Source organism: Carica papaya, chromosome 6, assembly GCF_054855325.1.
Source record: "Carica papaya isolate Zhongbai chromosome 6, ASM5485532v1, whole genome shotgun sequence".
Lineage (NCBI taxonomy): Eukaryota > Viridiplantae > Streptophyta > Magnoliopsida > Brassicales > Caricaceae > Carica > Carica papaya.
This window is the reverse complement of record NC_142314.1, coordinates 35193894-35209632: the sequence shown is the minus strand read 5'-3', so window position 1 is coordinate 35209632 and position 15739 is coordinate 35193894. Positions and strand designations below refer to the sequence as shown.

The window sequence follows — 15739 nt, the reverse complement described above, 5'->3', positions numbered from 1 at the left end:
TTATAGACGTAGTTTGAATTCATACGATGTAGACCAAAGCAAATAGTTTGTCACCCTAACGGTAAACTTATTTTAAAATTTTCACGTCTAATAAAAAGAATATTTTACTTAATTAAATAATATTTCATTTAATTTATGAATTAATTAATATTAATTTATGCTAATATTATTTGAAATTTTTGTGTTCGAGGAACACTAAACAATTCATACATTAATAGATTAATATTTTTAGAAAAATATTAAATTTTATTAAAGAAAATTAAAAAATATTTCAATCATGGTATTATTAACTAATAATAAATTTTATAAATATTTTAGTTTTACTCCGAATATATTTAGTTAATTCCAAAAAAAGAGTTTGAAAAAATATTTTAATTTTTTTATTGTTCTAAAGATTAATTAAATATATTAACTCATTTGATTTGATATACAAAAAGTATAAGCTCATTCACTATTTGATTAATAACTAATAAAAATAACTATAATTAATAATAATATTTACACAAAATTAAAATGAAAATATAATTTTAAATATTTTAAAACATTACTAATTTAATTCTAATATAATATAAATAAATGAGATAACTAATACCAATGACTATTTTTAATACCAACAATTGAAGTTTATTTCGATCACCAACTTCCTTTTAAAAGTAGTATTTTTTTTTAAGATGTTATAAGTAATTTCTAACTTTTATTCATTACTTTTAGTAATTCTTTATCAGTTAGATCCTCATTTAATTTTTTGGACAAACATCCAGGGACCATACTGATCTTTCTCTTTTTATCATGATCTCGTACTTGAATCTATAACTTGCTATTCGGTCATGCAATAGCATAAGTTCTGGTTGATGGACATTCTGGAACTTCACGACTACATATACTACAAAAAAAAAAAGATAAATGATATGTAATCTTTCATATTAAATTCAAATGGTTTCTTAACGTAAATAAAATTTAAAAAATAGTAGGTAAACATATTAGATTCAAAAAAATTATTGTCAATCGTGCATATAGTAATTAAAGTGGTATATGTATAAAGGATTTTTGTTCGAGTGCATGCTTATTATTATTTTTTTTAATAACTATACATTGAAATATTAAATTAACAGACTTAAAAACTGAAGTTAAACTGTCACCTTATTAATTGCAGCAGTATAAAGTTATGATACTATTTATCTTACTATAATATCGTGCCCCAATATCATCCATGGTCCCCTTGTTAAAGCAAACTCATAATCAATTTCCTTCATGAGCCTTGCTAAAAAAATATTGTTTCTAATATTGATAACTTAAATCATATCTGATTTACTTTACTGTTGCTTTAAGAACAGCTCAATATATATTTGAAATTAATTTTCTTACCTAAAAGTTTAATTATAAAGTATTATACTCCGACGTTTTTACAATTTTATTTTTTCTTACCTAAATGTTTAATCACATATGTTATACCCTAAATTTTTTCGCAAATTTACTTTTTTCTTATGCAGTTAAGTAAATTGTTGGACAAAACTCATCGTGGCCCTCGTCCTCTTCATCATCTTCAGCCGTTGAGAGAGAGACTAAATTAATAGATTATTCAGCGAGAGTTGATCTAAAAATCAATTTTTGTTTCCACGAGGTTGCGTGGTGCATGCTCGAGTTGGGCTCCATTTGGTCATCATGTATAAATGTGAATGGTATATGTGTTGGGTGGTCTTCTGTAAATTATTCACTCGTCTAAATTTTACCTGGATCATAGTTGTAATTTATCAAAATAAAATATTTATTGTTAATATTTTAAATTTTAAATAATAAAATTATATAATAATAATATATATAATAACTATTTATTTAAAATTTTTAGATACAAAATTAAAATTTAATTCTTAGTTAACTATAAAACTTGTGCCAAATAAATTTTAAATACATATTATATAAACTTTTGATGACTTATCTATCTCATTACACTTTATTTATACAAAAACAGGCTATATAATTATCTTACATGTTTATTAAAAAATCCTTTACCTATATTTATATGAAATAAATTTTATATAATTATAAAATATTTACTTTAAAATTATATTATATGCATAACAACATATTTTTAGTATAAATATTATTTTATTCTAAATAAATTCATAAAATAATATAAAACTACTTATTTTTTTAAATATAATAGTATTTTCATTTCCTCACTCACATCAGATCAGAAGAATGCCTTAAAACTTGATTTGAGGGAAATGGAGAGTGAAGCCTTTGAAGTTAAGGAGAAAGACGATATTTGAGAGAAATTTGATCCGGGAGGAGCGGAGAAAGTTTGCAGAAGTTGGAGGACCGCCGTGCAGAAATTTGAACTCGAAACTCTCTTTGAGCAGATTTATGTATGCAGGTCAGGCTGCTTCGACTTTGTTGTAACGCAATTTTTGTTGAAAAATTTAGCGCAATATGAAGTCGTGATTTGGAGGGTGAAATTTTTTTGAGTTGATGCTTGAGAGGTAATCGTATTTGCTAAAATATCTCGTTTCTTTCAATTTGAAATACGATATGGGGTTGCTTGCTACCTGCTTATTGGAATTTACGTGAGGTAGTATTGGTTTTATGGGATTTCCATCTCGTTGTCTGTCATTTAATATTTGTACAACCGAATTACATGTCATTTATGTGAAAACATTGAGGCAATGTAACAATTTGGATGTAAATCCTTGAATCACACAATGGATGCCTGAAACGTGACAGGGTTTGCATTTTTGGTTTTCTTTCTCCTCTTTTGATTTGAAACTATGTTTAGGAATGCCCGCAAACTGCTTGTCAGCAGTCTAATATGACTGCAAAGTTAATTTTGTGATAAATATTTGGAATGAATCTGCTTTACCAATAATGTCACATCATGGTAAATCAGTTTATAGCATGCCCAATAGCTTGGTTTAAATGCTAAATATTTCATTTAAATGAAATACCATATATTGTCATCAGGAAGTCTGAAATTGTAGACCCAAGCATGCTGTAAGCTTGTTCCCTAGAAGGCAGAGAAGGTAGAGATGTCTGGTCTCTCATGTTCATGTGTTTACCATATGGTGCATTCTAACTAATTAGGTAGCCTGAAAGGATGGATGTTTCTTCCTCTCTTCTCCCTCCCTCAAAGACAAAAATAGATGCAATCTTAAAATTGAGGGACCAAACTGAAACTTGATGCAGCACTTAAATTGGATATGGTTTTTCTTTTCTTTTTGTTTAATTTTCTTCAGTCTCTCTTGCATTTTCAAGGAAAGGAAAGCAACTGCAAAAGCATAAGGGTTTAGAACAACTGTAAGAATCTTGAAGCTCTTTTATGAGCAAGAATAAAGGTGCTGAAAGGAGATGAGCCAAGGCTCAAGCTTTAAAGAGAAGGCCATTGATTTGTTGAATCAATTCGAGTGTATCATAGAATCTGATGATTATATGTAAGTATAATGCATGTTTTTTTTAATATCTGTATAGCAATGTTGAAACAATTACAAAATTTTGTCAGCCCAGGAGTCTGATCAGTTTATCATATCATGTGAAGTTGTGGGGGGTAGCAGCTAAGAGAGTCTTTAGCTCAACTTAAAATTTAGTCAAGGCGAATCTATAACTGTTTTAGCAGTTTTTCAGATTTGGAAAATGTTTGGCAATTATTGAACACCTTATAAGCTCTTATAGTAATCTTTTTAGAATGCTTGTGGTGGATAATATTTTTAGAGATCTTATAATCGCTGAAAAAATCAAACAGACCATGACCAAATAAATTTCTGTAATAAACTTCAACAATTTTTGAAGATTCTAGTTTCAAGCTTTGAATATTTTAAGAATTATAAAATTGTTCTTTTTTATTTTTAATTGTAATATAACTAAGAACAGTAAGCTACATATTTTGCTGATGCCTCTAAAATTTTAGAAATAGAGGCTTTGTGGGTTTAAAGAAAATTTCTCCTGGTTCATTTCTCCTTCTTCTCATGCCAGTCTTTCCTCAATGAAGATTCTTGGTTATTGGAAGGAAATTCTTCAACATGACTCATGAGGAGTTGTTGACAATCTGAGGATCTCTGATCCTACCTGTCAATCTACTATATCAGCCTAATATCAGTTTGGTATATACAAAAATTCAAATTGGATCAAATACTAGTCACAACTTGTGAACTCTGGTCAATAGTCGCAGACCCAGCTTATTGGCCCAAATACCCGTATTAACTGATATATCCGGAAAGTTAAAAGTTAAAATTAACTTTTATATGACATAACTTGATTAAACTGTTTGATTTTCATATATAAATATCTTGCCATAGTTTATTCTGAAAACATCATCTTCCTTATATTTAATTTAGATAGTCTAGATTTCTTTATATAGATAATACATCTAAATGGTGTATAGTGAAGTTTACAACTTTAGGCATATGCCACCTTGGAGCAAAATATCAAGATACGGACTAGCATAGGATTGACTACTTTGCACCATATCCTCGATTATCATGTGGGTTCTGAAATGGATTGGTTCTTTAACACCCGCTTTGAGTTTTACTGGAAGAAATGTTAGAATTCAAGAGTGAGAAATGCAAACAGAGCAAGTCTTGCTCTATGGATGGCCTTAGGCTCGAATTAGGGAGGCAAGTATTTGGTTCATTGAGCATATTGGAGAAGCATAAAAGGATCTACTTCTTGAAAGTCGTAGTGGAGATGGTTGTTGGTCTCTTTTGGAGCCTTTAGTGAAGTCTTAGGCAAGGTTGGGATACTTCTTGCTTTATTTGTGAGCCCCTAATTCAGCTTCGTGGTTACCCGATGTTCTTCTTGGGCCAATTTCTGAGATCTTTTCTTGATGAGGTTTAAAGCTTCCTATCTCTCTTGCAAAGAGCACTATGCATATCAATGTGTCACTGACAATCATCTTTAGAGCTAAGATTGATCTTTTATAGAGATGATAAGCATTCTGAGTGCAAAGAAGGGATCTAATCATCAATTAGGTAGGGCCCTTTTTAATTTTCAATCACCCCTTTTCCAGATGGGTGTAGATTGGGCCTATTTCCGGTCAACTAAAATCTAGCAAGAAGGAAGCTTCATATGCTGAAAGAGGTAAATGTGTTAAGGAGGAGAGGCCCAAATCCAGAGAAAAGAAAGCTATTACCGAAGCATGAATGAGATTGTTAGAGGTCTATCATTTAAGGACAAGTCCAGGTTCTTAGATTAGAGGTACTTTTATCTTCCTTTGAATTTTTATTATTTGACACTAATGAAATACTGTGCCTACTCTAGAAAGGAAACTCTGACTTTCGTTCTTATGCAACAATGTGTTCAAAGAGTTCTCTCATGCGATATTCGCCTTTCTCTCAAGGTAGATCGAGCCTCCGTTCCAATATTGGCCTCCTCTTGGTGGCTTGAATTATCTTTTCTTGTTCTTTACCTCTTAATCTCCTGGATAGAGGAGACAACTTACCTTTTGGGAGTTGTGCAGAAGACAGGGTTCCAAGGCCATGTTACCCAAGATTATGTCTCACGATACGAGGGACTTGAATGATTTCTAGTTTGTTGGAGTTGTTTGTCAAATCAGATGTGATGTACTTTTAAGACATAAGGTTGGAGTTTTCTCCAATTGTTTCATAAGAATGAAAATTATGTATTTTTCATTGCCTTTGATAATGACACAAGATTTGTATTTATAATATAAAAGTTACCATATTTACACACACAAAAAATCTTCCTAATTAGTGAGAAGATTTTCCAGAATAAATAACTCATTTAAATGAGACCAGATCAAAGAGATTTGGTCAACCTTGGTGCGATATTTTTTAAACTAAAAAGTAAGTATTTCTGATGTAACAACTATAATACTTTATTTTCAACAATTTTTGTGCATGGTGTTTGTCAGGTTAAGATTTGGTCGAAGAATCTTCCTTACATGCAACTTCAAGCAACATCTTTTGTTTTGTGGAATGAAAATGTGTTGGATTTCATGGATTAGTGTAGGAGAGAGTTTTAGTTTCATATTTTTTGAAATGTTGGCCTTGGGTTGTTGTTGGGTGTTCTCTAGGGTTTATGGTACAGGAGAGAGGGCTTGAGAACTGTCCCTTTGTGGAATGGCCTTGAGGATATCTAGAGAAGGTGAGATCTTCTATGGTTAATTGGTGGAGATTTTAATATAGTTTATTATGCTCATGAGGGATCCAGAAGAATTTCTCTCATCCTTGTTTTAAGGAATTCAATGGTTTTTTTAGACAAATTTAATCTCATTGATCTTCCTTTATTTAGAGGATGATGGACTTGGAACTTGCAGGAAATGCTTAGTTTTTCAAGAACTGATCACTTTCTTATATTTACTTATTTTGATTCTTAGGTTCCTTAGCTGGTATAGAAACTCTCTCTTGTGCTTTCTCAAATAATTTTCCCTTATGTTTGGAGAATGGTGGGATCAAATGGGGGTTCTTGTTCGTTTAGATTGAAGACAAATGGCTTAGGGTCCTTGAGTGAAGTATTATTATGGTAATCTAACTAGTAGCATTCGGAGGTGGATGATTTCCTGTTAGGCTGATTTAGAAAGTAAAGACAACCCCAAGGATAACCTTTTTCACTTGAGACGGAGGTTGTTAGGGAATACATTCTAACTTTAGACAACCTTATGAAGACAGAAAAAATTCTAGTGAATTGATGCCACTTGTATAAGAGAGATGCAGAATCCTGTATCACATTCTTTTTTGGTGTTCATTTGTGCACTAGCTGTGGAATTATGGTCGTGATTTATTTGAGGTTGAATTGGGTCATAACAGGATCTATGAAGGAGGAGCTTTATGCTTGGAGAGGCATTCATGGGGATAAGAGGTTTAGGTTTATCCCCCTGGTTACCTTTTAGGTCACCTGGAAAAAGAGGAATAAAAGGGCCCTTGTGGGCGTTGAATTTAATTTTGACAGATTTAAAAATTCTTGTAGCGTTCTAATTAATTCATTTATCCCTATCATCCTTACTTCCAATCACAGGTTAATTGTGGGTTAAGTAGGGAGGTTTATCTAGGGGTTAAGTTTTTGGAGTTAATTTTGCATGTGTGGGTTTTGAATTGCATTGTTGATCCTAGGTTGTGCATCATTCTTAGTTCTAGATGCTAAGCTTTTTTTATAAGAGATTGCACACTTTATTCTAGCGAGGTCTGGAGAACCTAATAGACATTGAAGGTTTGTAAAAATTTTTTTATTGCAACTAATTGGTGCTTTTGGATATATTTAATATTTTATTTTCAAAGAAAATGAAAAATGGGTGGAGATTTACTCATATATGGGGTTTAAGGTGTCCACCTTGCCTTTAAAGTATTTGTGGGTTGTCTATGGGTGTCAAGTTCAAAGATAAAGCTACTTGATAGTTGGTGGTGCCTAAAGTTGAGAAAAGATTGGCAAGGTGAAAACTTGGTTTTCTATCAAGGAGGACAAACTCACTATTCTCAAGTGTTCATCATATAATCCTCCTGTCTATTTCGTCTCCCTAGTCCTTGTTTGGCTAGTTTGAAAAAGCTTGAGTCATTTATTTAGGCTGATTTTAAGGAGCATAGGAGGTTCTACTTGGTGGCAGGTTACATGATCAAGCTGCTTTAATAGTGGTTAGACTTGGTATAAGATCTTTTGTTTGCTTTTAAAGAGCATCACTGGGAAACGGCTTTGACAACATATGAAAGTTGAACCTTTTTTCTTTATGGAAGGTGATTAACACCAAGTATGGTCTTGAAGATGGGGGTTGGAGGCTGGAGGGCCACATATTGTCTAGGGTTTCTCATGGTTTAGGTTAATGAAAGAAACTTAGCCTGAGATTGGTTTTGTTTTATCAGTATATCAGAATGAGGGTAGGCAATGGGACAGGGTAAGTTTTTGAGAAGATGATTGGAGTGATGGAGGTGCTATGTATTGACGGTTCCCTAATGTATTTTGTTTGGTTAAAAATAAATAAGGAGGCTGCTCTGAGAGAGGTTACTTCTCCATGATATTTGTAAATTCCTATTTTGTAATTGGGCAGCACCCCTTTGGTGCCTTGCTTATTTAAGTGTTCTTTTTTTCTGTCAAGAAACTGTTTATCAAACTATATTTTTTAATCAAACATATAAACAATGCAATGAAACTTGGAAGAACATGTAAGTAAAGTAATTCAATCGTATAAACTTTTTAAAAAATTAATAGTTTTTATGTTATTAAAAAGCTTATAAGCTCGAAGATAAGCTAAACTGTCTCTAAATTAGCTGCTTTCTTCCATGGATAGCTTGCATTTGACTTTTGAGAAAATAATGAACAAGAACCTGTGTTCTTTTTTTGTTTTTGAAAATAATGCGAACCTGTGTTCTAATTTTCTTTTCATAGTTTGCTATCAATTAAGGTTTCAAGATGTCAGAGAGCTATCTTTTTTTTTCCCCTAAAAGATCTAGCTGCCATTTTTTTTATTGTAATTAACTACAATTTTTTTATTCTCTCTCATCTTCTCCATATGGAACTCCGTACACCTTTTCTTGAAAATTTTGAACACATAGATGGGTCACCGTCAATGTAAGTTAACGTAGCTAAAATCAAAGGGCAGTTTTATGCCAAAGGTTATTTTTGAAAATTATAGACTTTGTGATTCAAGTAGAGTATGATTGCCCTTTGTATAAACTTAAATGTGTATTTGGTTTGGTACTTATTTGTGTCTGCCTGGTAGACTTTTAATGCTTAATGTATGCCTAACTTGCATTTCTGCTTGCCATGCATATGGTTAACAGATTACTATTTCACACAAATAATTTTGGATAGTGTAGCATTTTCTGCATGTCTTGGTTATGTTTATCATACTTTATAAAGTATTTTCCATTATTCTGCCATAACTTTCGGATCTTATAAGCTTAACTTGTTTTCTGGTCAATAAGAGATTATAAGCTTTCTATTGACATTCTAAGTTTTTCTTATGCGTTTGGTATACAACAAGAGGTTATGAATTAGACATCTTTTAATCTCTTGTAACAATGTTATGAGAAAGTTGTTTAGAGAGCTTGTAGCTCTCAACAACACTGGTCTTAATCAAGTAAACAGCTAAAGCTGCCTTAACAATTTAATTATATCCCTATATAATCTGTTTTACTCCTACTTTTAAGGATATCATTTTTTATTGTTTGGATAGAATTGACTGCTAATAAACTATATCTTTTTCACATATGTGAATAAAACTTAATACAACTTAGAAGCTTATGTCATCCAAATATTTCAGTAACATTGTGTATAAGTTGTTGAAGAGTTTATAAGCTCGTAGAAAATAAGGTAAAGCAAACATCTTCTTAGTGCATCAGATTCTTATTCGTTTTTTGTTTTAGGTCGTGCCACCTTTGCATTTATAATAGTCTCATTGTAACCTTTTCATGTTGATTGTCCTTGAATGTAGTGATGAAGTTGGATTCATTCACTCTTCACAGTTTGCCACACTGAATAAAGAGGCAGGAATTTCTCTTAGGTCATCTGATGGTTGTGAACTGCAACTAGAGGATGGGACTTCTAGTGCGGATGAGATCGCAAATTTTTGGCACAGAGATCATAAATTGGGAATTTCAACCGAGATTCTTCTTCCATTGTATAAGGTGGCCAGAAATGCTTTTATGTGTGCCCTTAGACAATATGAGACACCCAGAAAATCCTCTGTTGAATCTGGGGATGAGAATATTGTTCGTCACATTTCATCTTCTTGTGACACTCTTGAAAGGGAAGTCATGAAGCATAGCAAGGCTCTTTTGTTGTTAAGCTCCGATTTTGGTACTGCATGGAATGCCAGGTTTTCTCTACTTTTTGTTTTCATGTTGTCCATAATTGCTTATTACCCTGCTCATATTCATTTTTCTTTGTATATCTAAAATCATTTGTTGGAATATGGTTAATTGTGAAGCTTTCAATTCTTATTTTGATTATGACACCCAATTCTTCTATGCTTGACATAGGAAGCTACTTGTGTCAAGGAAGGAGCACTTTTCGGTGTTTATGGATGAACTTGCATTATCAGCGCTTGTTCTTTCATATTCACCTAAAAGTGAGCAAGCTTGGTGCCATAGGTAATAGATCATGCTAATGCTTTTTTCTTTTAGATGAATAAGCTACCAATACATATTTGTTATTTTTGGTCTTATGGCTTCCGTTGGTGAGACAAGGAGGATCTGTTTTGATGAGACAAGGAGGATCTGTTTTGACTCTGTATGGACAATGTATTAATTTTGTTAACCAGCAGTTGTTGCTCGATATATGATGTTTAAAACTGTTCATTGTCCACATGGATATGCGATCTTGTATTATCTTCTCTAAGATATCCTTTCACCCTCCATTCTTTTGCTATTCTTACTTGTTTAAGATCTAATAGACACACCTCATTGATTATTGGCAGGCGGTGGGTGATCAAGATGATTGCTGGAAAATGTCTGAGTATGCATGAGGTTTTACGCAAAGAATCTGAGCTAGTGGAAAAAATGGCAGAGGTGTAAATTCAATTTAAAATTTTATACTTTATATTTGGCTATGAATATATTACTTTATTCTTGGATTTATTGCATTTTAATAACCTATAATTGGTGTTATTTTTTAACAATAACCTGGGTAACTGATGAACAAAACTTTGCAACAAAAATGGTAATGTCACACTACGGTTAGTGTTGACCAACTTCTTGTTATCAATTTTTTCTCACCATCTCTTGATGTTAGGAGAAATTGTTAAATTCCAGATTTATTTTTTGCCGTTTAAGTCAGACATTAAACCAAAAACTCCTAGCTTGTTTTTGTTAGTTAAAAAATTTTTAACAAAAGCATTTTAGTCTGTAAATACAGCTGTTACTGTAGCCTTTCTTCTGCCTTTGTCACCTTTTTCATTGGTCATTGCTATTTCCGTCATCCCCAATAGTGTTAGATGCCTCTATTATGGCACCAATAAGTAGCTTTTGATTCAACAATGACTACTGGTTTTGCAGAGTGTTTGACTTTTTCAGAGAGCAATTGTGACATAAGGACCTGCTTGTTCTTTTATAATTGAAGGAAATGAAGGTCAGGTTGTTGAATTAGGTTGCATACGATCTAGCCATTGCAATGTTCTTTAGCTATACAAATGAATGGTAGATGGTTACAAGGTTATGGATGCACCCAATCTTTTTGATGAGTTTTACACTTCACAATACTATAGGACACTGTTCTTGTAATCTTATTAATAAATGTGCTTTTTTGGACTTGATAAGTTACATTATCAGAACTACATTACATAGAGGAGCAGTCTTGATAAGGTTTCTACCTCTCCTTTGCAGAGATCAAAAATGAATTATCGTGCATGGAATCACCGTTGCTGGCTAGTTTCTTACATGGCAAGGGAACAGGTAGAGTCTTAGACTATTCCAACAATCTAATTGCCCTAAGATTGTTTTACGTTCTGTCTGGGTAAATTAAGATACTCACCATTAAGGAGAGAGGGATGGCTTTTACATTCTCAAATTTTACACCCGATTTATTTTCCCAGTCCTAAAACATGTTGCTTTCTTTTTTTCTTTTTAGTCGGTCTTTTTTTCTTTCACAGACATGCTACTTGAAAAGTATGATTCTTGAGTTATTTTATGTATTCTTCTGAACTTTACAGTTTACATGTGTGCTTTCAGTTGCTTCATGAGTTAAATAAATCTAGACATTGGGCGGGATTGCACATTGCAGACAATTCTTGCTTCCACTATCGCAGAGTGAGTCTCTTTACTGTACTTAGAGTATAATACGAAGAAAAATGTTATCTTTCCAAACAAATAAGGAATGAAAATTTGGTAAAAACATGCCCAAAGTTGCATCCTTTTGATGTGGGATAAATATAATAGAGGAACTTGGGAAGAGAAACACAAGTATGTGGAGGATTAAGGGAAAGAAATGACAAAAAAGTGGGAAGGGAAAGAAATGACAAAAAAGTGGGAAGGGAAAGAAATCCAAGAGGGGGAGAGCAAAGTGATAACAGAGAGATAGGAAAAGACGTAGAACATGGAAGAACTTAAGGAAGAACAAACTAGTGATGAAAAACTACTTTTATTAACTGTATATTTTAAGTTTCAATCTAAACTGCCTATTCTCTCAGACAGTGTCCTTTATGTGAAGCTGTGATAGGGATAATATCCAAATAATAAAGAAAGAATCAAAAGTTTCTAAATCTTAATCAAACTAAATATCTCCTAAATCTAACTAATATAACCTAGATAATCTAAAAACGTAAAATTACTAAATTACATTATCCTTAATTTTTCAATGCAAAACATTCCACTTTAGTTTATTCTCAGTTCTGCATCACCTTTTTATCAGCAGCAAGTTGTAGTTATTTGAGTTATATGAATTTATATTGTATTTCCCGATATCTGCAGCCCTACATTTGGACCATTTATTTGTTTATTTATTTTTTTGTTTTCATTGGTGGTGCTGCCTGGTCAAGACCTATTATTGACTGAAAATAATCGATCTAGGACTGTGATAACTGAACCTTTCGTTTCTATTATTTGGTTGTGTTAACTTTTTGCCTGACAAGTATTAGTTCCTAACTGATAGTTGTTTCAATTGTGCCACAAGTTGGGATAGGTGGAAGGGCTACAATTTTTTGGATCTCTAAAGTAGATGATTCTTCTTTTATTGAAAAAAGGGACCAAAATTTCTTCTGTTATATAGTAAAAAGGGAACAGAATTTGAGCTGTCTATTTTCTTCATATTTCTTCTTCAACTGTAGAACTGCTAATTACTAAGGCACAGTAGATTCTACATGAACTTTTTAAAATGTGCTGAAACTTACTCATCTCTCCCTGTCTGGCTTTGAATTTATCTGCAGCTGCTAATGCTCAAGATTTTGGAGCATTATTTCAATGAACAAGGAGATGAATCTTCTGGCTACATCTCTGAAACTTATCAAGTCTGGAAGGTCTATATCTTTGACATTTTGCAGTTCAATTTTTTTTCTCTCACATAAGTCACAAGCATTGGCTATTGCCGTCTTTCATAAGTGATAGGAAAAAAGGAAGCCTTGACTTTCAAATGCCACATAAGGAGCTCATTTCTTGTGTCATTTACGTGATAGTCATGTGATATTTGTTGATGTTGAGTAACTATTTGTTGGTTAAAGGACTTGAATGAGAATGAATTGAAATGTTGGAACTTGATTGAGAAGTGATTGAAATTGATTCAAAGACTGTTGACAAATATGGATTATAGGCTATTGGAAGGAATGTCTACGTTTTTTATATGGTAATTGCACCTGTTTTCTGCTAGAACTAACATACCTTGTTTCTAATTATGGATTATTTGATTCTTTCAATGTCCTTATGTGTGTTTACAGAAGGAAATAGACTGGAATGAGGAATTGATAAAGCATTATGTAGGAAGAGAGGTATGTGTTTTTTTTTTCCTTGTTGTCTTCTGAAAAAAAGGTCGAGGGAATGAAGGTCTTGATTCTGCATGGCATGATAACATAAATGTGAACTTTGTTAAAACTATGGAAACTTGCTAGCTACTGACACTCATTCCCTTCCTAGTGTCAGCTGCTTCAAACCCCATGATAAATCATCCTGTATTCAGTACTAAATAAAAAATATAATGGTGGGAGAACCTCCACATATGTGTCACTATTTCTTTGACTCTTTTCACTTTTTGAGCCTGAAATTGACTCTTTTACCTGCTATTTGGAAAACTGTTGCTAATTTGTGGGAATAACGATATGAAAGAACAAGAAAAAATTATGATCACACAACTCGTCATGGACCTTACTGGCTAGTTATAATTATAGGCCAATTTATGAAAAATAACCCTCTACTTTTTATAATTACAATAATACCCTCCAAATTTATTTTATTACAAACATATTCCTTCAGTTAGTAATCCGTTGACTAATGATTAAGAAACCAAATCACCTCAAAGTTATGCTAGACAATCATTAAAGGAATATTAACTTAGATAATAATAAAATAATAGGTTACTCACATAATTATGCTTAGGTTACCAGGACCTTTTTAAGTTATCCTATAATTTTAAGGCTGGATTTGGTTTAGTATTAAATTATATTGAACACAGACGATGACAAAAACACATGAAATTCATAGTTAAAAAATAATAATATTCTAATTCTAAGTCATGAATTCAAGTAAGTTCTTTCGTGACTCGTCCATTAATAAGGAGAAATACAAGCATATCATTGTGAAATTGAAGACATAAGTAAAGTTGTCTTTGTTATTAAGATTCGGTAATAGAATGAGAAGATAATGGAGATGAACCAAATGAAGATGTAACAATGTTGGCTTTATCATAAAATAAACATCATTGATGCCATGTTTGATGTGATTTCACAAAATTTGTTGGAGTTTTATTTTACTTATTCCTAGGATGGGTTTTTGTAGTTTCATTTATTCTCATCTTCCATATTTGCATTTGCTAGGCATTATGGCTTCATCGACGCTTCCTCTCCTTGTATTGGATGAGACATTTTGCATGTGATCATGGTTTGTCTACCCATATCAAACAGCAAACGAGCACAGATAACCACATTCGTTGCTTCATGGATAACGAGTTGCTTCTCTTAAACTCTTGCTCAATCATTCCGGACAGTGAATTTGAGGATTTTCAAACACAAGCTTCACATGCTGCTTCATACATATTATGGCTGTCAAAGGTGTTAACATATTCCTTCTTCAACTTCTTTTCTAATCTTCATTTAAACTTTTCAATCAACTTCTCCTTCACAGTTTCAGATATTGATTGAGACGCTTACATATTTTTTTTAATGTGCTTCAGCAAATCCCCAAGTGCAAGCAGATAGTCCAAGAGAAGCTAGCTTCAGGAAACTTGAAGATTCTGCTGAATAAGGCATGTCCTGACAGGTCCTTCCTTTGGGATCATTTGGACTCCATGGAAGTTTCTCACAATTTATGAGAAAGAACTAGACCTAAACTTTTTATAAGACATTACTGATCATACCTTTGGATAAGTTTTAAGTGTTACTATCCCTCAAGTTTTCTTATTTTAATTTGTTGTTATGTATGCCAGAACTGTTTGGAAGGTGGGGTTGTGCAGTGGGCAATTTCCTGGATATTAAGGATCTATTTGTTTGCTATATGAAAATATGTTTGCACATAAAAAATGTGCAAGTGTTAATAGTTAAATTTTAAAGTTATAGTTTGAAAATAAAAATAGAATGTTATAAATATTAAAAAAGAAGTCACATTTCTATGCCCATTCCATGATGTCTAGGGAAATAGATCAGGTCATTTAATAGAGTTAAATTGGTTTGCTTGGAAAGAAATGTTGCTTTGCCTAAAAGCTTCACTTCATAGACTTGATCACACAATGTGTTACATATTCTCTTGAATGGGCAACATTTGCTAGAAAATTTGGTCTAACAGAGATATCCTTTAAGAGGTCATGCCCTTTGTCGCTATTCTTATTTTTTGTTTTCTCGGAAGGTCTATCTTCTCTTTTCGGTCTGGTGAACTTAAATGGCAAATCACTTGTGTTTGGAAGGTCTATCTTCTCTTTTCTGCTCTGCTGAGTTCAACGACATTTGCATTTTCTCTGCGCTAATGATAGCATCATATTTGATAGAGTTAAAAATGAGGAGACTCTACATCTATAAAACTTTTTGGGAATATTTATAGCCAGCGCATATTATGATAAATCTATATTGTCAACTTTTCTCAACCATGTTGGAAGTAAAACCTGTAGTTAATCAAGGTTGCTACCTGGGATTGCCATCCATCATTGGTAAAAAGAAGCATGTTTTTGGTAC

At 32.5% G+C, this 15739-nt stretch overlaps 1 protein-coding gene across 7 annotated transcripts; it reads left to right on the top strand.

The window, feature by feature from the left end:
* Positions 1 to 2179: 2179 nt before the first annotated feature.
* LOC110807748 (Protein prenylyltransferase superfamily protein) lies at positions 2180 to 15116 on the top strand. Of its 7 annotated transcripts, XM_022032972.2 has the most exons (12): positions 2180 to 2374; positions 2959 to 3017; positions 3250 to 3425; positions 9371 to 9754; positions 9918 to 10028; positions 10355 to 10445; positions 11259 to 11327; positions 11604 to 11681; positions 12797 to 12886; positions 13301 to 13351; positions 14393 to 14626; positions 14749 to 15116. In XM_022032972.2, exons 3-12 carry the CDS (start codon positions 3343 to 3345, stop codon positions 14884 to 14886), a joined length of 1329 nt encoding a protein of 442 aa, XP_021888664.2. In that variant the 5' UTR covers positions 2180 to 2374; positions 2959 to 3017; positions 3250 to 3342; the 3' UTR covers positions 14887 to 15116. The 7 variants fall into 7 exon arrangements, with proteins under 7 accessions (XP_021888664.2, XP_021888662.2, XP_021888663.2 ...); XM_022032970.2 differs by lacking the exon at positions 2959 to 3017; XM_022032971.2 differs by lacking the exon at positions 2959 to 3017 and having other exon boundaries at positions 3231 to 3425.
* Positions 15117 to 15739: the final 623 nt, after the last annotated feature.

Excerpts from the sequence above, each read along its gene's own strand:
- LOC110807748 (XM_022032970.2), top strand. The coding sequence starts at position 3,343 with ATGAGCCAAGGCTCAAGCTTTAAAGAGAAGGCCATTGATTTGTTGAAT. Across the intron at positions 3,426-9,370 it reads ATAGAATCTGATGATTATAT|TGATGAAGTTGGATTCATTC; the intron begins GTAAGTATAATG and ends CCTTGAATGTAG. Across the intron at positions 11,682-12,796 it reads CTTGCTTCCACTATCGCAGA|CTGCTAATGCTCAAGATTTT; the intron begins GTGAGTCTCTTT and ends ATTTATCTGCAG.